Here is a 24,072-nt window from a genome sequence, read left to right on the forward strand (position 1 = left end):
TCAGAACAACATAATTAAATGTTAAAATAAGAACTTACAACATAAAGAGTGATACTCAAAGTACTAAAAACCCAACAATTGCCCGATTTAGGGAAATTACTTTATCTAAATTACTACCTAATTACTACAGCTTTGTCATTGCTAAAAAAAAAGAAAATAAAAGATTTGATAAGAGAATAGTTACAGTGAGCTTAAAGTATTTTTATACATTAAGCTTTGAGTTTGAGAACCACTAATCTAAGGTAACGAAAACAGAGATTCTTATTTTCGGGTGATTATCCACTAAAGAAAACACTTAATACGTCATAAGTATGAATATTCTGCCGATAGATCCCCCTAAATGTTACACATTGGTCCTTTAACCTGATCAGCCAGATGGTTTGTTACACAGAACTATTTCAGAAGCCGTCATTGGAAACTGGTTGGAAAGGGGCAGGAACTTTCATAAAATACTTGGCAGGCGATTGGATGAATCATCTGTCAAACGCTTGCCGAAGCCAGTCGGGAGAAGAGTGAAAACATCTTTTCCATCAAGAAAAGCCTTCAGTGCCGTTCTTTGCTCTTCTTTTAATGAAGAAATACTCCAGTTCTGATAGAACTGATGCTATTGCAGTATCTATGCTTCAGGAGCCGCCAACAGTTGTTTAAAACAAACCGTGTCGTCACGCACACCTAAGCCACGCCCGTTGGTTGCCAGTAGCTCCTCACAGGACGCCGATTGGTCCATGATCTGGCTTGCTGGACACAAACGCATTACTTGAAGCCTGACAAGATGGATTTCCGTGTGATATGTGATCCCGCGATCTCGTGACATCGCGAGAATCCAGCAGCAGTGCAAGTTAAAGTATGAATGAGTATAGCAAGCAAAGGCAGTTTTAATATTCACACCCTGACTATTCAGAGACAGACCTTTAATGTCACAGTAACAACATAAACATTGCAGTGATCCCCTTCAGTTTAGTTTAACAGCATTTCATTTTATTCAAATAACTTAAAATGACAGGTGGTTTCAGAGGGAATGTTTTAATGGTAGATCATTTCCACATGACAATGACACAATTAAAAATGTTCTCATGTCAACCTTTTCCACAGTTTTCCCTTAAGGTAAGATGGATTTAAACAGATTATTTATTTTTTTTGCACCCTCCTACCATTCATGTAACACTTTTCCATGTAAGAAAATACAGCATTTTAAAACATATTTGGCAATACAGAAGCAAACCCAGTAAGTTTTCCTCCACAAAGAAATTGAATAAACATTTTATGCTGACACATGGATTCCTAGCCCTCCAACCCCTCAACGTTTTTTCTTTTTTTTACTAAAATAACCCAGAATGTTAACAGTCTATACAGCTAAAGGGCATAATTAATGATGAAAAAAGAACATTACAATCATGTAGTTTAAACAGAGTGTATTCTTAGCTAACAAACATGTCCTAGCTAGACAAAATAAAGATGAGAATTATATAGTGGAGTTCAGAGGGGAAAAAGGGAACGACCATTGATTTGACGGGGCATTTTGTCTGGCAATTTCTGAATGGATTTTTGCACCGATACTGGATATCAAATCTTTGGGAATTGCCAATTTATCAGATTACATTTTAAGGAAGGCAAGCAGACGTGCCTGTTACAGTTACCATTCTTCATTTTACAAGGCTATTACTGTTGCTCGTCTTTGGCTCAAGGCCTAGTGATCAAACAGAAGGCACTTTTGTTGGCATTGGTGATGCAACTAACATGGCAGTTTATACCTTAGGGCCTAAATGAATATTCATGAGAATGCAGTATCGATCATTTTTGACATTAAATCATCACACAACATGTGTTACCAGCCAAATATTTCACACTTTTGACTCAACATCCAAATTCCTTATACCCATTTCTTTAAAGTAACTGCGCACAACTAGCGTCATAGGCTTGCATATGACTGGAATTATGAACAAAATGATAGGCTACCCACTGTACACTAGTCAGTTCTATGGTCGATACTCACAGGACCCAGATTTGTTGCCACAAAAACTAGCAAGTTATGTCAGTTTGACTTGTGCAAGTGAATCCATAGGAGACTTGTCTTTTATATGTGAGTGCACACAGGCTTTCCCAGACAAAGGACGAAGACGAAACAGTGCGGTTGTTAATCTTATTCTGAGCTGAGATGAAACAGAACCTGATGTAAGCCTGACAAGGCAATACTGTATAAGGAAGATCTTAAAGATGACTTGCTAAGAAATGATGCAAACATTTGAATCATTCTATTGAGGACCATAGAGTTTGTTAAAAAGGACTGTACTGGTGCTTGCATGTTTTATTTGCCAGTTTACTACCAATCATGTCACCGTAACATAACCGCCAACCATTTTCCAAGGCAAATCCTACGGAGTTTCTCTTCCAGGCAGCCATTGGTTCCCATTCTTTTCTGTATGGCATGAAACTTTAAATGTGTTTTAAAGGGGAACTCCACAGATTGTACACATCATACTATGTTTACAGGTGTTGGGGGATATTACTGCATATGTGAAAAAAGTTGTACCTTTCACTACGTTAGCCACTACTAGCATACAGCACGAATCTCTGGCCGAGCTGTCGGTGGTCGAGTTGTATTGTGGGTAATGTAGGCACCATGTTTTGACAAGAAAGAAGAATGCATGGAATAAAAAATGACTGGTTTTGCTGCATCGATTTGGAATAAATGTTATAAACCCCTTTTATGTTAGTACACATGGTGACGTATTTCTCTGGGCAGAGCGTAGGTGGAGGCAGAATAACTTAGCTAACGTGATGCTACGATTAGAAGAAGGCTAACTTCTGCTAACCTTAGCTAAATTATTAGCAACATTTTCTCTCTTCGCCAATATTGTAGCTTGCATGCAATATCGATTCTTGCACCCAACAACACAGCAAGATGACATTTTTGATGTGTAACTTTAGCCTACTACTCTGAGGGGATTTGTGTTTGCCTTCAGTCTTTCCTCTGTATTGCCTCCAGCTAACAACACCGTGACGTACCCATGATGTCGGCTGTAAGAGGGTCTATAGGATTGTATGCTAAATTGGTGGAGCACTCCTTTAAGTTTGGTTATCCATTTAGTGATTTAGTGGCTAGCAGGCTGCCAAACTGCATCACATTTCTCGGTTATACTGAAACCCAAAGGACAAACATTGACATAGTGAACAGTATATACAAGCTTCTCTGTGAGGGGGATTAAGTGCTGGAAGCATCTCTTAAAGTGTGTTTCATCACATAGTGAAATGAATGGAAACCATTGTCTGCCTGGTGTACAGGAAAAACTATCTCAAATATATAGCACACATTATGCTTTGGAAAATGAGTAACATTAATGTAACACAGTCTATATATGAGAAGTAGTAAATGGGTTACAACATGCACAAACAGACAATTTCACATTGACAATATCCTGGGGGGGAAAAAAAGTACCACCTCAAGTTCCATTCTCATAGACGAGCGATGACTTCATATGTTATCACAGGAAGCACGTCACTGAGATTACTTTCCTGGCAGTCGCCATCATCAATACTTAAACAACCCCCGCCCCACACACAAACTGACAGGGAGAACTTGAATGCTATTAAAGTGGAGGGGCATAGAGACTAGCAGTGATGGAAACTATTAACAAGCTGGTTTAACACCACAGATTAATCACATTATTACAGTTATTACTACGACTCTTCTGGATCTTTGACAGTGTGTGTAAGATTGTCCGATGTGCCAACATATGTTTAAAGCCAGGAGATAGTGTACCATGCATCTGACACGTAGGATGCTTTAAAATCAGTGGATTCTGGATGGAAAAGAGACAACGGTCCTACTCGGTGCTGAACTGAACTGGCAATGCTGTGGATTTCTAGCAAAGCCACTACCAGCTGTGGTTGCTTTTCCCCCATACTGTGATCTCTCTCTGTACAAACCTTGCTATGTTAGAGATCAGCCACTTCATGAAAAGCTTCAGTGTCTGTCAGCGACCTGGATATCTTTCCTTCTGGAGCAAAAATCCCACATATGGCTTAACATACTGTTTTTTGTTTTCTTACACCTTGTTACGCTTCTGCCGCTCGTGTCAACGTAAAACATGACAAGTTTTGTTCACATCCTGCAAATGAACTGTAACTCAGCTTGGCAAGATCACCGTTACTGTTCAATTGACATCAAATGTACACAGGCTGGACAGTGAACAAAAGCCAGATGAGCATCAACGCAATTAAAAACAGCAAGATAAGAGACGCCTCCGCCGCCGGGGCTCTCACTCTACACTTCAGCAGACAATCACAGTGTAGCAGCCTTTCGCTACCTCATGAGACTCTATTAGGGAGGGAGAAACACTTCACTGGTATCTTAATTTACAAAACTGTGATCATAAAAATAAAGCCTTGGACCTGTGACAATAAAACAAATGAGCAGAACTGGTGTTAACATAACATTACCCCCCCCCACCCAACGCCCAAAACGTAAAAAAAAAAAGAAAAAAAAAAAAGAAATTAAGGTAATTCACCTTAACACTCCTTTAGGCACATAAGTCTTTATGGATCCCACTTGTGTGGAGGTCAGGAATGCTTTTCACACAAAAAAAGAAAGAAAAAAAAGAGTGAGGGTGCCTTTATGCAAACTTGGTGAAAAGAAGTTCTGTTTAAAAGACTTGTGTCGGTGGCATCAGATGAAACAAGAACCACTTACAACAAAGAACTCTGAACCGCATGCCTGACCAGGTTTACGGGACGGAAGATGTCCCGAGCACATCTTCACCTAACCGTGACCTTTATCACTGTTTGTTCCAGATGTTTTCTCCTGTTTTGTTGGTGGGGTTTGTTTTTCCTTAAAGGTTTGTGTCAACACTAAATCACAATCTAGCCTGGAATATTGCTCAGCAGCTATTTACAGAATTGCAAAACAAACAAATCTGACTGATCTACACACAATATCTCACATTGTCCTGTGTTTAATTTTAGTGGTCCTCTTCATAAAAGAAACGTACTACAAAGTGTAAACATGAAAAGAAACTACTCGGTATAAATGTTAATCGTTTTGCCCCCCTGCCAACCTTCCCGCCCCGCCGTAGAACCTTATCTGCAAACTGTACGATAACCTAATGAGTGTTTTTCTAATTTGGGGACCCATTATTCGGTTCCGAGTTTTTAGTGCAGATCCTCTGTGCAGTAATAGGACCGTTCTAACCGTTTCAAGTAAACCCCTTTAATGTCCCGTTTTCTTCCATTCTGCGATCCTTTTTGTTCAAAAGAGAGCTGTCCTCCGTCGTTTCTGCCTCTGCTTGCTCGGGTTGATGTGTTTCCCCACACACACGCACACACACACAGCCAGCCCCGTCCTTAAGTGAGTACAATGTTAAACAAGGAAAAAGAAATTAAAGAAAAAAAAAAATCATCTTTCACTTACAAATCCTTCCGTGTTTGCAACATTGAGATGTCAGGCCCCAACATTTAAGTTAAATTTCTTCATTTTTTTTGAACACACAGCAGAATAAACATTGTTTGGAAGCAAGGTCTCCTGGTGGCAAGTCAAATGTTCAGAGGTCACGTTTCTTTTTTTTCTTTTTGTTTGTTTGTTTGTTTATCGCATTTTTCTTGCCGTTCTCGACAGCTTAGTCCTCCTTGGCCTGAAGCTGCTGCTTCCAGGCTTCGTTCAAGTAAACCAGTCGCTTGTAGTTGAGAATAAAGAGAATGAAGTTCAGCGCGTATGTGGTGATGCAGATGATGCAGAGGTCCTGTCCTTTAGGACAAAGTAGAGGATGTAGCCCAGGTAGAGCGAACCCACCACCGACAAGATGGATGTCGTCATGAGAATAAGGGCGGCCATTGCACTGACAGTCATTCCTACGGCGAGAAACACAAACTAGAGCTTAGGCAAATAACTGTTAAAAAAAATAAAAAAGACAACCTTAGAACACACAAGTAACCTGATGACTCTGCTGTTTCCTCAGAGCTTTCAGCGTCAGATAGTTCTCTATTTATGTAACCAACCTCCTCGTGATGACATTCAGCTTAAACACTGAATAGACTGCTCATATTATTCTGTTGTCACATGAGGTGCAGTCATAGTTCTAAGGCCAAGTTTCCTCAGTGTTTGTGTTTGTGACATTTCATTAGGTTCGTAACAATGTTGTTACTGTTGCATACCTGAAAATGAAACAGTCGGTTTTTGGGTTCTCTTATGCCTAGTTCACACTACACAACTTCAACCCTGATTTTTTGCTCGCCGACAAGTTTTTGGATTTGGGAGAAAGTTGTTCATGCTTACTCATATTTTTTTGACTGTCTAAGACAATAGGATAGAATTTTTTAAATGGGCGTAGTTCCCCTTTAAAGACATGTGGAAACAGGCTATTATGTGAACACATGTGTTTTCGTGACAAAACATAGTTTTGATACGTCATCTGGGATTCCTCCCAGTGAGAGATCTTGTAGTGTGTGACCCCCCGTCGCCGGTCAGTCATGTAGTATGAAAATCACAACGACTTAAAGACTCCAGATTACAAGACAGCAAGTTGTGTAGTGTGAACAGAACAGTAATCTGACGACTTTCAAAGTTTACAGGCAGAATACCCAGGTGAACAGCTGCTGGTATGTCTGCACATCATGCGTGAGTCACACAGATTGACAGTTCTTAAGGCATGAATGAACGGCATGTCTGAGGGCTGTAACGGCTCACTGTGAAACCACAGAGAGGCGTTAATAACAGGCATGCTGGATTTAATATAATGAGTGTCCAAATAAAATCAGTGATTACACGTTGTCTGTTTCAGTGATTATTAATGATAGATTATGAAATCCTGACATAAATACAATGCAGTGGGGAGTTACTCAAGTACTGCACTTAAGTGTAATTTTGAGGTACTTGTACTTTAATTGTAGTAATTCTATTTTATGTGACTTTATACTTCTACTTCACAACAACTCAGAGGCAAATACTCCACTACATTTATTTCAAAGCTTTACTTACTTGTTACTTTGCAGATACAGATTATCAAAACTAAATCTAATCCATAAATACTGAACTAAAAATCATAATTATTTTTTACAAAAGTCTGTATACAAAACTATTGAAAAAGATATATATATTTGTGCGTCTTATTAGCAAAATCTATACCAAAATATTCAGCTTCAATCCATATTTTCTGGCGTTTAGCCTTTCAAAAATAACATTATTTTACAGCACAACAAGAAAAAGATCATATTCACTTGGCGGCTCCGTCTCAATGTCATCATAATGTTTATGTTGACAAAACTGACGAGTTATATTCATTAAAGAAACTTGATTTAATAAATACATTTAATTCACTGAGTCATTATAATCCAATATGCTGCATATTATTTGGAAATGGGCCATTCTGCATTGTGATTATTTTTACTTTTGGTACTTTTGTACTTTTACTCAAGTCAAACTTTGAATGTTTGTAATGGTATTTCTACACTGCAGCATTGCTACTTTTACTTCAGTAAAAGATTGAAGTACTTCTTCCACCACTGGGGGCTCATTCAGGTGGTAACATCAATCACTACCAGACATTTATAAAGTTGTAGTAGTACAGGAGAGGTCTCTTTTAGCATGGGAAATGACCAGAACACATTCTGACAGTATGTCCTCTTCTAGGGTTGGATGATATAAACAATACAAGACAAATTATATACCATCAGGTGAGATTAATTTGTCAAATGTCAAAAGATTTTTCCATGACGTGTAATGTCCTGTAACTATTAATATCTCTGGGTGTATTAGACCAGTGTGGGCAATGTCGCAAAATCAATGAGCAGAACTGCTTTATGGACGCATTGTATTATTATCTCTATGATATTTACACAATTGTGATGAAGTAATTTGTTTTTGGATAATCCAGCAAACTAAATACCAGACAAAACAAATATTAATGTGGTTATTTCATCCTTTTACAGATTCTCAATTGATTTTCATGAAAATGTACTATATCATGATATTTTTCCATATTGTTAAAGGTTCTGTATTTGTCTTTTGTCAATTCCAGCAAAGCAGTCATTGGCAATGAAAATCTTTAGTCTCTGGTTCCTTCAACTATGCTCATAAAATATGTACATAGAAAAGGAGAAATAACACAAGCAAATGTAAAAGCCAATCTAAGGCATAAAATAGTGCAGTTAAAATATAGAGCTTAAATATAAACATAAGTAAATATAAAATGGTAATGTAAATGTACATTTTTATTGTGATAAAAAGAGGATTTTATCCACATTGCCCACCCATATTCTCGTCATAACACTAAATTACAATAAAGGAAAATATAACGGGAAAAGGCACAACTATAGCATTAATTTGACGTTTCATTTCAACATTTGAGTGTACAGTTAAGTCATTTTTGACAGTAGTCAAATGCTGTACACCGGCATTAATCCGAGGATAAACGGTCCAAGGCTGTAAAAATAATGAAACTTCTGAAACTGAGTGCTCTTGCCTTAAATATGGAAATCTTGACCCGCTGTAGCAGTTTGGTTTAACTGGGCTGCTATTGTGTTAGTCAAATGAGTGCTAACTGCTGTGGCTAAAAGGACCTCTTGTTCTGTGCCAGCGCCAGGTGGCCAGGGAGGCCTACAGGCCACTCAGCAGGCAAACATCATGTCGAACCAGTCTGCGACACCATCAATGTACTGAGGGGACGAGTTAAAACAAGTCACACATATGGAAAAATATGTATGCTTACTCTGAACGGACAGTGCCAAATTACACTATTATTGGATATTGGCAAGAAAGATACATGATACAGGGGTTATGTTTCAATATATTGCGATACTGTAGGCAAGGCGATATATTGCAATTTTTTAAATCTAATTTTAGAAAAACTGTCACATGCATAAAATCTGAGTTTAAAAAAAGTTGACTTTTTTTTATGCAATCAGAACAATGACATCTGCAATTGCATTTATCACAGTCCCTGTAACATCAAATATCATAGCACTACATTGAGAGGGCACAATTCATCTTTGCATGTAAACTATTAATCAAAGATCGATATGGTGTTTTTGAGAATCAATACAGTATCACAAAACGTAATATCGCTATACTCAATATTTTCTTATACCCCTAAATCTTAGTAGAAATAGATTAAAAAATAAGTCCAAATAAATCTAAATATTGACTGCAGTTCAGTCAGGTGACTGAAAGTACAAGCTTTCAAGTTATCTATTTAGTTATATTTATACATGACCGCTAAATATGATCTCATGTGTCATGTGAGTCAGGTTTGGGAAAATGCAGCCATGACAGAGGAAGGCAAAGTGTTGAGTCAGCACTAGTTGCTAGAGCCATGGCTTGGGAGATTTGTCACCTGCAATACCAACAGATTACCCTGAATAAAATGACAGCTTACCTAGTAGGAGCTGAAAGGCATAAAAGGCGATCCCGTAGACACTGTTGGGTTGGTTCAGTGCGCTGTCATTTCCAAAAATTGAGCCCAGGAGTCCAAATCCTCGACCCCACCTAGACCACACGGAAACATCAGCAGAGAAGGCGGTTACAATTTGACCTCAGGAGGACAGAAATGAACAAACTAAACAGCTCAACTCAAAACCAAATGAGTCAAACTAAATGAGTGGAGATGGGATAAAAAGAAAATAGTATGCAGCAATCAGACCCAGGTCTTCCTAATTGATTTGTTGTCTAGGAACTTGAAGTACCGACTGGGTGAGGTTCGCTTTTTAGCAAAATTGTGTTTTAGGTAGGTCTGTCACGATAATAAGGCAAATTAATTTTAACGCCATTAATTTCTTTAACGTATTAATGCAAATTGCGATTACTGAGGTTGTAGCAGGCTCAGATTTTTTTCTAAATAACGCTGTAAACTTACGCTTAATTTTGGTAAGGAAAAACTGACATGGCCATTTTCAAAGGGGTCCCTTGACCTCTAACCTCAAGATATGTGAATGTAAATGGGTTCTATGGGTACCCACGAGTCTCCCCTTTACAGACATGCCCACTTTATGATAATCACATGCAGTTTGGGGCAAGTCATAGTCAAGTCAGCACACTGACAGCTGTTGTTGCCTGTTGGGCTGCAGTTTGTCATGTTATGATTTGAGCATATTTTTCATGCTAAATGCAGTACCTGTGAGGGTTTCTGGACAATATTTATCATTGTTATGTGTTGTTAATTGATTTCCAATAATAAATATATACATACATTTGCATAAAGCAGCATATTTGTCCACTCCCATGTTGATATGAGTATTAAATACTTGACAAATCTCCCTTTAAACTACATTTTGAACAGATAAAAATGTGATTAATTTGCAATTAATCGCGATTAAATAATTTAATCACTGCAATGGACACATGACCACCATCAAGGCTGGAGTTGTCCCACCAAATTCTTTGGTGCGCGTGACAGATGAGAGCCTGTAAAAAGGCAACCCTTTTATTGAGTTTGTCTGATGTTAAGAACTCTATTAATACTGTCTCAAGAGGGTGACATTTAATTTGCCTGTGGCGCAACCACTGGTGCTGATGAAATATACTCTCATTCTCACCTGTTGTTCACCACTAAACCTACGCAACACACTAGGTCTTGTTCCAGTTTGTGCTCTAGTAAAACGGAAGCTTTTGCCCTGCTGTGAAACTGTTAAAGTGGGGGTAGGCAGAATGTTTTTCGCTGTAAAATGAAAAAGTTTGCTCCGGCTGGTGGGTGGTGCTTGGTATTTTCTCAACTGATCTCAACATGGCTGCTAGATCACAAACTTTCTCATTTTACAGCTAAACAGTACACTACAAGATTTTCCTGAAAACTTTTGAGGAGAGAAATAGGCATTACAGTAACAGAATATTGATTCATATTTGATCAGCGCTGCCTAGTTTGATCGGAGTTCGCGAGTGATTGACAGCTGCTCAGAGACGGCAAGGCTCCAGAGGCCTGTACTACGAAGCAGGATTTGGCGTTAGCGAGGTAACTTCAGGGTTTACTCTGGGTTTTCCTTCCTACGAAGGTGGATCACTTCTTACCGGGGTAGATCGCCATGGAGACTTAAGCTGAACACCTAACCTGCTCCGGAGCAGGTTATGTTCCAGATAAGAGATCAACTCGTATAAAAGCACCGCCTACTGACCAATCAAAGCTCAGTGAGCGGATCGTATGGTAATATTACACACACATGAAGAAGTTTAAGTCATAATCCAGGCTAAAAACAACACAGTTTAAACTGAAAAATGCAGGAAGGACAGCTGGCTGTATGTTGTGGTTGCATACCGCTTTGAATTATATTTTCATACTTATTTTTTAACTTCCTCTTGAGTCCCGTTTCACACCGCCTGAGAGGGGGGGACGCAGTTGAAAGAAGGTTCAGATAGTCATACAAGCCGCAATGTTATTACTGGGCATGAGTAGGTGTAATCCAGTCATCCGTTGTACATTAAAAAGCTATTTATATCTAGACGAGTATATCTTACTTTTGAGTGTTCCGTTAAATTAATAAGTCTGTTAATTTACGCATTCACACATAGGGAGTTTTTTCTTTTGCCAGCTGTTTCTTCCCGCATTTAGCAGCTTCAACTGTGTTACTTTTAGCCTGGATTATGTGTTTAATTTCTTCGTATTTGTCTAATATAGTTTACTCTTTGTAAAATGTTCTGCTCTGCAAATTTTATGGACTTGTCCATGTCTGTGATTGGTCAGATGCTGCAAACACCTCCCTGTTCATGTGAACGCGCTCATAACCAGACTGAGAAACCCTGGGTTGATTTACCGAGTTGATAACCACCTTTGTAGGACCGCTTAGTGTGATCTCGGTTGTTAGGGTTAGTGAAGCCAGATAACGAGAAGATACCCTGGGTATGTTGAACTCGCTTCGTAGTACAGGCCTCAGCTCGACTCTTGATTCGTTGTTTTCCTCCGGTCTGTGAAATCTTGCACATGCCATTAGGAGCACCGGAGGACACAGAGGAATGTGATTTTTTTCATATATTACCTGTCTTAGATACTATCGTTTCATAAAAATAACTTTTTAAATCATATTTGCTCCAATTCTACCCACTGCTGCTTTAAGTTTGTCACAATATGTTTATGTGCCGATGGATTTTTCTTTCCAAGAAAACCACGACATCCAGCACACCAAAAGATAAGATAGGAGTGCAGTCATATGCTTAGGCTATTTAAAAGCAGCACGAGTTTCACTCAGTGGGAACTTATTCAACATGTTCAGTAAACAGGTTATTCACACACTTTTTTTACGTAGTCAGAAACAGTCTTTCTAGTTCCTGAGTTCCAGCATAGAAGAACTGTAGATAATTTTAAAATGTCTGAATATACACTGATCTATATCCATACATATTTTTTATGTACAACTATACAGGTATATCACTATTCATGTTTTAGTGAACATTAGAATGAATTCAGCATGAAGTTTTCCATGTCTTATTTGAGGCTAAAATACAGTAGGAGCATGGAGATAAGAGGCTGGTTCAATAACTCAGACATTTGTGGTATTTCTTGTCATTTACCACAACCGCATGCCCAATTATGCCACAGAATTTGTATTTATGTAACTGGGTAAAACGAATTGAGATAAAATCTCTTGACCAAAAACCATGACCTTGACCTGACCAAAAAGGCAGCAAAGTTCTCAAGAGTCGACTTCTAAACACGATGCTATAAAATATTTGGGAAGAATGCTAGTAAGAGTTGGGGATGATAAGATTTAAAAGCTTCTGTACGAGTATGTTACCATTGTTAAGTCTTTTTTTTAATAAATAGCATGCAATCTCATTCCATTTGCCACTTGAAATTATTCTCCAAGTGTATAATAAATGATGTGATGTTTTCCCACATTGCAGGCAGTCATGCTTTTGGTTATTTTCACTACAGTAGACCTTCTGGCTAGTTTGTCAAGACGTTATGTCAAACAGATGCATGCACAAAACAAATACAATAAGCTGCATCACCAAATATAGGGTATTCACTTTGTAGACATTGATGGCATTAGAGATTAGACTGAAACAGACACTGCTAGGGATGTCACGAGAACCGATACTTTGGTACCAACTCGGTACCAAAATTCTAAAAAGGTCACGATACTCGTTATGTTTACCGAACGATGCCTATAGTGGTCATTTGGTACCGGAGCGTAGGTACTGGAGATGCGATTCTTCTGGATCTAATGGGGGCAGTAACAAATGTTCTCATCTGCCGTGAAATGAAGGAAGAAGAAGAACGCCGTAACAGCAACGAAAAAAACAACAACACGAGACGTAATAATAATAACTTGGATTTATATAGCGCCTTTCAAGAAACCCAAGGATGCTTAACATAGACATAAATGGACACAACAAACGGAACATAAGAGACGTGAAAGATGGCAGCTGCTGCAGCGCTACCTCCGCCTCAACTCGTTGAGAAAACAAATATCAAGAGTCGGGTATGGAAGTACTTTGCATTCGAGGCGGATTTACAAGGGGTAATAATAGATTAGCAAAAACCAGTATGCGGTGCAGTAACGGTGCCGTTGTACTTTTCTTTCCAAAGGAGGAAATACTTCCAATTTAGCAAAGCACCTCAAAGACAGCCATCCAGACAATATTGTTTGTTTTAAATACTTGAAGGCTACATGCCACTGTTCTGTTTTGCAATGTTAATAGACGTTTCTTTTTATTTATTACTTAAAGGCCTCTGTTTTTTGTAATGTTCAAATGTTTTAATAAAGGAGTGCGTGTTGAATTACATGGGATTTATTGTTTTTTTTACCGTGGTATCGAATTGGTATCGAGAATCGTGTAAATTCACTGGTATTGATATCGACTACTAGATTTCTGGTACCGTGACATCCTATCTCTATTGAGAGGGAAGAAATGATGTCTTTCATTCAGTCATTTACTGCACTAATTGTAATCACATAGCTGATGGTTTAACTGCTTATCTTAGGTGACAAAGGCAAGACTGTCTCTAATACTCAGACAGTGAGTATACTCCCTCACTTTACAAGTCCTAGACAAGTTACATTCCTGTGAATGCTTTGTATTTGCTCAAGGCCCGCAAAGACTCTGAATCTATCAGTCAGTAGGTGGGGTTCCCTTGAGTCATAGTTGCCCACTGTCAAACTGGTATGGGAACTTAAGAGTTGTTTTAATAAAAGAACTGTGATCTAAAGACTGTAAAAGTGGTGTATTTTTAAATGACTGCTTGCAATGGATACATAACTAGAGTGAAACTCCAGCAGCAGCTTTTATCTGTGTAGCTGTGGCACATTTATCTATCTGGTATTGATGGTTAGCAACAGTGAAACTTTAATGTAACTAGTCCCCTCCACTGACCTCTGGTGCAGCTCTCTGCTCTGTCTCTTCAGGTAGCTATGGGTGTTTGGTTTAACCCCTTGGACTGAATGAGAGCTGCCAGGTGACATTAGCATGGTAATGACAGCAGCTTGACAGCTAACGTGAGCTAGAAACTCAGAAACTTACCCCAATTTATCTAAATTAAGTCAGCTAACCACCAAAAAGCACAGTTTTGAGTAGGCGGAATGAATGAACTCATTCAGCAAACACACATGCAACAATAACGGTAGTCTGAACAAGCTAAAGTTGGGTGTTACAGATGTGTAACCTCATTCATACACAGAGCAGTTAACGGTAGCTAACCTATCAGCAACTTAACGGTTGGTTTAAATTTACCAACGGCTGACCGTTGGTAAATTTAAACCAACTTAACGGTTGGTTTTTAAATTTAAACCAACTTAACGGTTAGTTTAATTAACGGCTGACCGTTGGTAGCTAACTGGCTAACAGAAGTATACAGATGGGTTAGCTAACGGTTAGCAGAGTTAGCTTCATTGAGCTAGATAGGGTTAGGCAGCTAATGACAGCAGCTTGACAGCTAACGTTAGCTAGCTAGCTAGCAGGTTAGAAAGTTACCCCCAATTTATAAGTCAGCTAACCACCAAAAAAAGCAGTTTTAGTGTGCGGAATGAATGAACAAATTCAGCAAACAACACACATGCAACAATAACGTTAGTCTGAGCAAGCTAACATCAACTTTTGGTGCTAAAGTTGGGTGTTACAGATGTGTAACCTCATTCATACACAGAGCAGTACGAGCAGTTAACGTTGCTAAGCAACTTAACGGTTGGTTTAATTTATCAACGGTCAGCCGTTCATAAATAAAACCAGCTTAACGGTTGGTTTAATGTACCAACGGCTGACTGTTGGTAGCTAACTGGCTAAAAGAAGTATACAGATGGGTTAGCTAACGGTTAGCAGAGTTAGCTTCATTGAGCTAGATAGGGTTAGGCTGCTAATGACAGCAGCTTGACAGCTAACGTGAGCTAGCTAGCTTAGAAAGTTACCCCCAATTTCATCAAAATGAAGTCAGCTAACCACCAAAAAGCACAGTTCTACTGGGCGGAATGAATGAACTCATTCAGCAACAACACACAACGTTACTCTGAGCAAGCTAACATCAACTCTGTATGCTAAAGTTGGGTGTTACAGATGTGTAACCTCATTCATACACATTCATACACAGAGCAGTTAACGTTAGCTACAGCAACTTAACGGTTGGTTTAAATTACCAACGGCTGATCGTTGGTAATTTAAACCAACCGTTAAGTTGCCGTTAGCTAACCTAACGGCAATTTAACGGTTGGTTTAAATCTACCAACGGCTGACCGTTGATAGCTAACTGGCTAACAGAAGTGTACGTTAGCTAACGGTTAGCAGCGTTAGCTTCATTGTAGCTGATGGTGTGAATGGTGAGCTAAAAGTTTACTTATTCCAGACATGTTATTTAATGAACAGCTCAAAAGCACGCCGGTGGTTATAGTTTACACTTAGCCTTTGCTAGCTTGAGAGTGACAGTTCGAACCGCCCAGACAGCACTAGCAGAGAGCAGCAGCTTCTCTAGCAGAGCATCAGCCTCACTAGCAGAGAGCAGCAGCCTCACTAGCAGAGAGCAGCAGCAGCCTCACTAGCAGAGAGCAGCAGCAGCCTCACTAGCAGAGAGCAGCAGCAGCCTCACTAGCAGAGAGCAGCAGCAGCCTCAGTAGCAGAGAGCAGCAGCAGCCTCACTAGCAGAGAGCAGCAGCAGCCTCACTAGCAGAGAGCAGCAGCCTCACTAGCAGAGAGCAGCAGCTTCACTAGCAGAGAGCAGCCGCCTCACTAGCAGAGAGCAGCAGCCTCATTGAGCCTCACTAGCAGAGAGCAGCAGCCTCACTACCAGAGAGCAGCAGCCTCACTAGCAGAGAGCAGCCTCACTAGCGGAGAGCAGCAGCCTCATTGAGCCTCACTAGCAGAGCAGCCTCACTAGCAGAGAGCAGCAGCCTCATTGAACCTCACTAGCAGAGAGCAGCAGCCTCACTAGCTGAGAGCAGCAGCCTCACTAGCAGAGAGCAGCAGCCTCATTGAACCTCACTAGCAGAGAGCAGCAGCCTCACTAGCAGAGAGCAGCATCCTCACTAGCAGAACAGCCTCACTAGCAGAGAGCAGCAGCCTCACTAGCAGAGAACAGCCTCACTAGCAGAGAGCAGCAGCCTCACTAGCAGAGAGCCAGCAGCCTCACTAGCAGAGAGCCAGCAGCCTCACTAGCAGAGAGCAGCAGCCTCATTGAGCCTCACTAGCAGAGCAGCCTCACTAGCAGAGAGCAGCAGCCTCACTAGCAGAACAGCCTCACTAGCAGAGAGCAGCAGCCTCACTAGCAGAACAGCCTCACTAGCAGAGAGCAGCAGCCTCACTAGCAGAACAGCCTCACTAGCAGAGAGCAGCCTCACTGAACCTCACTAGCAGAGAGCAGCCTCACTAGCAGAGAGCAGCAGCCTCACTAGCAGAGAGCAGCAGCCTCACTAGCAGAGAGCAGCAGCCTCATTGAGCTTCACTAGCAGAGAGCAGTAGCCTCACTAGCAGAGAGCAGCAGCCTCACTAGCAGAGAACAGCCTCACTAGCAGAGCAGCCTCACTAGCAGAGAACAGCCTCACTAGCAGAGCAGCCTCACTAGCAGAGAGCAGCAGCCTCACTAGCAGAGAGCAGCAGCCTCACTAGCAGAACAGCCTCACTAGCAGAGAGCAGCAGCCTCACTAGCAGAGAGCAGCCTCACTAGCAGAGAGCAGCAGCCTCCCTAGCAGAGAGCAGCAGCCTCATTGAGCGGCTCTTTGACTGAATTCAAATCACCTCGAGCTGAAGACCTTCGAACAGCTGATGGAGCTGCTGACGTCGCACAGAGCCGTGTAGCCGGGATCCCGAGCCGTTTCCCGCTCCACGTGAAAGGCGTAGAGAGACAGCAGCACGCCCAGCAGGCAGACGAGAAGCCGGGCTATTCTCTCCCACCGAGGGGTGGACACTCTCAGGACGGGCGCCGCCATCACTCTCTGGCCTTAGCTGGAGACACGCATACATACGCAGAGCGGAGCGCTGCCGGAGACACAGACAGAGACTGCGACGTGGAGAGATGACGTCAGGACGTGATTCACCGTGAGGGGCGGGGCCGCTGGGAGGAGGAGTTAAACACAGGGCATCATATAAACACTGGTTTATATACCACTATGAGGACACACATATCATATGCAAGCAACTAAGGTCATATATAGGTTTATAACAATGCACAATGTTAAATTATTTATCTCATATAACCCATGCAAAAATCTGATATATGGCCATATAGGAACATATATATTAAAGGCAAGGCAAGGCAGCTTTATTTGTATAGCACATTTCAGCAACAGGGCAATTCAAAGTGCTTTACATAAACATTCAAGAACATTGCGAAAAAGTACAAAAGAACATTAAGACATAATTAAAACAGTTATAAAAACATAAAAACATTAAAGATTAGAAAATAAAAACAAGCTAGGATAGAAGTTAAATTAGAGTATAACACACAAGAGTAAAAGCTCTAGTGCAGTATAAGATCATTATCTGGTTTAATAAAAGGCAGCAGCAAACAGGAAAGTTTTAAGCTTTGATTTAAAAGAACTCAGAGTTGGAGCGATCCTGCAATTTTCTGGGAGCTGGATGGTTCATAGATTAAAGCGGCAGTAGGCAGTATATTTTTTGCATCATTGGGCAAAAAATCCATAATAACCTTTCAGCATATTGTAATTAAAGTGCTCTGAGAGAAAACTAAACTTCTGCACCTCCTCATGGCTCTGTTTTCAGGCTTTAAAAGGACTGTTTGTAACTTCTTACATGTATAAATCACCCGGGTCGGTGTCTCATGCGCGCTCGTGTGTGGCTACGCTGTTCAGACGAGACTCCAACACAAACTACACGGAAGCACCAAAACCACAAAGTTGTATCTAGTGAAGCCCGTCTGTTAAACAGTGTTGGCCACGGTCGGAGGACGCGGGGGAGACTGTAGCTTTGGTCTCCAGGGCCGCAGTCTCTGCTGTACTCTGCTCCTCTGCCTGCTTGCCTTCACTCAGCCTGCTCCACCTCAAGCCCATGCGCGCACACTCCACACTGCAGAAGAGTTAGTTTAGCTCTGAGAATATCTACTGAATGTACAGTGGATGTTTGTGCAGAAATAACTGCTGCAGCTCCTCCAGACCAACAGAGGTTTTCCCGTGTCTTGTGAAGTGACGGGGCTCCGCAGCGAGAAACGTTATCGTGTCCAACCGGGTGCCAGTGTTTTCCTTTCTGCCGCAGTCGGGAGGCTGAAGCAGGAAAATTCAACACTAGGATCAGCAGTGATTCATGGAGAGACCTTCATCTGGTCAGCTAACATTACTGCCAAGCAGGTGAAATATAGAGTGATATTGTGGTTTTAGCTGAGCTGTGCTTTTTTCGCCTCACTGTTTTGAGCAATGCTCATTCATATCTATTTAGAGCGAGCAAGCGCGAGCCCGACGCTGACTTTCGTTGACTTATCGGCCACAAGTGTCGCTGTTAACAATTATTTCTGATTCTTACAAACAGTCCCTTTAAATTATTTATCTCATATAACCAGGGAATTAAATTAGCACCTGCCACCTGCCAAATACAGGGTAAATGTTGGCAGTAGCAGGTAAGAATTTCAAGTCACCTGCCACTAGGGCTGACACAATATCAGATTTTCGCAACACAATTATTGTAGACAATATAATTCATGATAACAATATTATTGCAATTTCTATAGAAAATTTGAGGAAAAAACAAGCTATCAAACAAATTCATCTTTAACTCTTTTTTGGCAAATTAATTACACTCAAAATACAAGTGTAGGGAGGTGGAGAGAGAGTCTGTAACCAAACCTGTATATATAAAATTATTTAAGAGGCTCAGAATTATTTATACAATATTATCATAGTGTATTATTAACATGATATCAATATTTCGTTTTTAAATATCACAGTTATCGTCAATACCTATATATTGCCACCACCATGGCAGATAGGATTGCCTTATATTAGGAAATATTATTTTTAAAAGGCAATTCCTGAGTTAAAATAGTCAGGTTACATAATATATTCCATATTTCTAGTGTCTGGTACCACTGACTCAGTGTTTACAATTCTAAAGCGTTCTACATAGATTTCAAGAGTGGCAGACAAATAAATTGAGTGGCCGGTAGAAATGTTCAGTGACCTGCCAGAGTGGCAGGTGAGGAAAAACTTAATTTCAGACCCTGCATATAACCCAGACAAAAATCTGATATATGGCCATATATGAACATATATATATATATATATATATATATATATATATATATATTAAAGCGTCAGTAGGCAGTATATTTTTGCATCATTGGGCAAAATGTTCATAATAACATTTCAGCATATTGTAATTAAAGTGCTCTGAGAGAAAACTAGACTCCTGCACCTCCTCATGGCTATTTTTTCAGGCTTTAAAGGTCCCATATTGTAAAAAGGGGAGATGTTCATTTCTTTTACATTATAAAGCAGGTTTAAGTGCTTTAAATACTGTTAAACTATCAAAACGCTCAATATATGGAGAAATACACACAGCCCGAATAACAGGACGCTGACTTTCGTTGACTTAACGTCCACAGGTGTCGCTGTTACAACCAATTTCTGATTCTTACAAACAGTCCCAAACAGTAATATATGATTCAGTTATTTACTGATACTCAGATTATGGATCAAAATATATATTTAATATGTAATATTCTTATATGTAACATTTATGTAGCATCAAAAGGTTACAATAGATGTATAGTGCATTAATATAAAATCTTTATTCATAAATAGACAAATTAATGCATTTGTTAAAATGAATGTTAACTTTGTTAACAAAAAAATCATACAAAGGGAAATAATATGAACAAAATAGCAACATGTTCCAACATCCAGAACAATGGGTCCACATTTCCTCAGTCAGAAACTGGCCCAGCAGTGATCACGTGACTCCTTGTATATAAACACAGAGTGACTTCATCTGTTTACTCTCAGAGACTCACAGACTCAGAGACTCGTCTGCTACAGAAGAACTGCTCTCTCTTTGTCTCCTAATGGCGACAGACATGGAAAGATTCGTCTCCTTCGAGGAGACATATTACGACCAATACGACTACTATAACCTGCTGGAGTTCTCGTGTCATGCTTGTGGAAAAGGCAGATCCAAGAGAGAGATCGAGCTGAACACAAACCGCCATGTCCCTGCAGGACACGAGAGGAAGATAGCAGAGAAACTTCACAACAGCGAGATGAAGCGCAGGAGAACCAAGAGCTGCTCTTCTTGATGGACTATTACCTCCTTATGTTTACAGGTAACTATGTGCATTTATAGTCTGGAAGATTTGGTGTTTATTCGGTGTTGAAAACCTCTTTATTTGTTCAACAGTCGGCCCTTTGTGATAGAGAAAAACAACCTCATCCTACTGGGATATTTGCATAACTAACAACGAGATCCTGCAGACTGAAAGCAGATTACTGCCATAAATGTGTCAGGTGATCAACGTCTGCTGTTGTTGTGATCACAGTTAATTGCTGCAATCTATGTTTGGTAATACTAGTTTGTTTTGTTCCACCTGTTAGGTCACTCTGATAGGTAGAGCCATAACAGGCCATATCTAGACAAAAATATATATTTTATTATTATTATTATTATTATTATATATAATAAAATATGATTGTTATGATTATTTAATAATAAGTATGAAAATATATATTTTATTTTATTATTATTATATTATATACAATTAAATATGATTATTATGATTATTTAATAATAAACATGAAAAATATATTTTATTTTATTTTTATTATTATATAATTAAATATGATTATTGTGATTATTTAATAATAAATATGAAAAACAAATTTGATTATATTATTATTATTATAATATTATATATAATTAAATATGATTGTTATCATTATTTAATAATACATGTGAAAAATATATTTATTATTATTATATTTATATAATTAAATATTATTATGATTATTCAATAATAAATATGAAACATATTTATTATTTTATTATTATTATTATAACATAAATAAACAATGGGTCACTGATATTGTTGGCTTAAAAGTGTTAAGTCAGTTTCACTACAATTTACACTTTTATTAACAAATAATTGCAGCCGGGAAGGTGCAGTTCATTTGTTACCTCAATGCAGAAAATGAGGAAGGGCGCCCACCGGCATTTTTTTAACTATTACTTTTTTTTTTTTATTGTATTTGGCGCCCTAGGTGACCGCCTGTATGGCCTATGCCTTCTGAGCCATATAGGTCAAGCATTTCCATTTTTGTAAGTTTTATTCACCTATTCTATTTTTATCATAATAAAAGGAGGAATAACTGTGATGATACTTTAGATACCTTAAAATTTAAAAAAAAAAAAAAAAAAAAAAACTGGATTAGATAAAATTGGATATTTGACTCAGGCCAGCATAGTTAAAAAAAAAAAAAATCTAAAAACTATTAGTCAATTAATCTCTTAGTCAACCAACAGGAAATTAATAGGCAATTTTAGATAATTAGGCCTTCTCATTTGAGTAATTTTGTAATGCCAAACAATTGCTGTCCACAAATGTGAGAATTTCTTGTTTGTTTGTTTTTCCCTTTGGCTTTTAGACTGTTGGTCAGACAAAACTAACAACTGGAATGTGTCAACTCTGGGAAATAGTGATGAACATTATTTTCTGACATTATTCTGACAAATAATCTGCAGATGAAGAAGAAGGCTATAATGACAGGATGTGATTTGTGATGACCATTTAATTCTGATACGCACACAGACCTGGACAAAAAGAAGTTGGATTCCTGATGTTGACTATGGCCACGGCTGTCTGCCTTTCCTCCCTGACCCAGTGAACGGAGCGCTGTGACACCGGGTACCTGCCCACCAATCAGTCACGAGACGGCTCTCCATTCCATACTCTGTAGCAAGACCTGCTACTCTCACGTTACAGCTGTGTAAGAATAGTTTGTGTTGAGCTATATAGGTCAGTGGTGGTTTGTGCTTGATAAATATATATATATAGAGAGACATAGATGTCGTCATTTATGTGGGTGCGGAATATATTATACTGTATTATTTTTGATTCAATAAAAACTGATGCTAATTAAACCAGTTTGGATTGTTTTATTTCTGTTGCTCATAACTGAATACAAATGGAAAATGTGTATTTAAATACAACATGTTTAGTTCTGTTAAGTACGCTGCATTACAGGTTTGTTACTGTTTTGTGAATTTATTCCTCCGTCCCTCACATTAGGACCAACTATCTTCCTGCTCTCTATAGATTCCTCCCTCCCTCAGGAGGAATGAGGGCCGGCTCTGTTTACTTTTTGTATCCCAGAGGAGTGTCATGCTCATGCAGACACTAAGGTCAAGAGGCAGCTCCTTCAAGAATGCTCAAGTGGCCTGCAGCCTAGAAAAGAGATTTGTTATTATAAGTAATTAGGCCTGTCAAAGTTAACGCAATAATTACACAGTAACACAAATTTGTTTTAACGTCACTAATTTCTTTAACACATTTAATGCAATTGATATTTCGGAGGTTGTACCAGGCTCAGTTTTAAAGCTACAGTGAAGATACTGGGATCAAACTAGAAAACCTGAGGAATCCATCTGTACCAACCATGTCATAGGTTGTTGCGATGGAGGTTAAATAACGCTCCAAACATACACTACATTTTGGCAAGGAAAAACTATCATGGCCATTTTCAAAGTGGTCCCTTGACCTCTGACCTCCAGATATGTGAATGTAAATGGGTTCTATGGGTACCCACGAGTCTCCCCTTTACAGACATGACCACTTTATGTTAATCACATGTAGTTTGGGGCAAGTCATAGTCAAGTCAGCACACTGACACACTAACAGCTGTTGTTGCCTGTTGGGCTGCAGTTTGCCATGTTATGATTTGAGCATATTTGTTATGCTAAATGCAGTACCTGTGAGGGTTTCTAGACAATGTTTGTCATTGTTTTGTGTTGTTAATTGATTTCCAATAATAAATATATACATGCATTTGCATAAAGCGAGCATATTTATCAAGCATATCTCCCTTTAAGATACATTTTGAACAGATAAAAAATGTGTGATTCATTTGCGATAAATCAATTGACAGCCCTGGAAGTAATACTTCGTTACAGTACTTAGCCTAAGTATTTTTTTCTGGAGTATCTGTACTTTATTTGAGTTTTTATACTTCTGTCAACTTTCCCTTTCACTCCACTACATTTTTCCTAAATAAAATGTGTACTTTTATTCCGATACATTTCCCCTAAGCATCTTGGTTACTCGTTACTATTGCAGGCATGCAGGTTTGGTGAATCAGCGATCCTAGCTTGCAAGTTACATAATTCACGTGATGTGCAAGTACAAACAAAGAGCTCTCAAAGCCTTACATAAACTGCATGTCAGATCATGCTGGAAAAACTGGATTTTGTTCTTTAAATCCTTTTAAGTTGTGAAGACTTTGTTCTTCAGGTGTAATGTAGCCTCCATTATTAAGGTGGTGTACATGTTAAGAGGAAAAACATCATAAATCTCAAAATTCTGACTTGCTTGCTTTTTTATTAACAGCATTTACTTTTATTTTCAATACATTTAATATCAGAAAATTACTTTTGATACTTAAGTACAGTAAATATCAGATACTTTAAGATTTTTACTCAAGTTATATTGTAATAGGTGACTTTAACTTCTACTAGAGTAA

General features: G+C 39.1%; 1 protein-coding gene and 1 long non-coding RNA gene across 2 annotated transcripts; one reads left to right on the plus strand and one right to left on the minus strand.

The window, feature by feature from the left end:
* Positions 1–1,007: 1,007 nt before the first annotated feature.
* Positions 1,008–17,461, minus strand: vkorc1l1 (vitamin K epoxide reductase complex, subunit 1-like 1). Its single transcript, XM_074610161.1, is given in 4 exon segments — positions 1,008–5,735; positions 5,738–5,844; positions 9,366–9,475; positions 17,135–17,461. Coding segments are annotated over 4 exon segments (531 nt in total). The 5' UTR covers positions 17,326–17,461; the 3' UTR covers positions 1,008–5,612.
* A 1,555-nt stretch (positions 17,462–19,016) lies between these two features.
* Positions 19,017–22,477, plus strand: LOC141753107 (uncharacterized). Its single transcript, XR_012590389.1, has 2 exons — positions 19,017–20,666; positions 22,146–22,477. It is a non-coding gene; the product is annotated as an uncharacterized LOC141753107 (long non-coding RNA).
* The last annotated feature ends 1,595 nt before the right edge of the window (positions 22,478–24,072 follow it).

This window comes from Sebastes fasciatus, chromosome 16 (genome assembly GCF_043250625.1).
Source record: "Sebastes fasciatus isolate fSebFas1 chromosome 16, fSebFas1.pri, whole genome shotgun sequence".
In the NCBI taxonomy this organism is placed as follows: Eukaryota; Metazoa; Chordata; class Actinopteri; order Perciformes; family Sebastidae; genus Sebastes; species Sebastes fasciatus.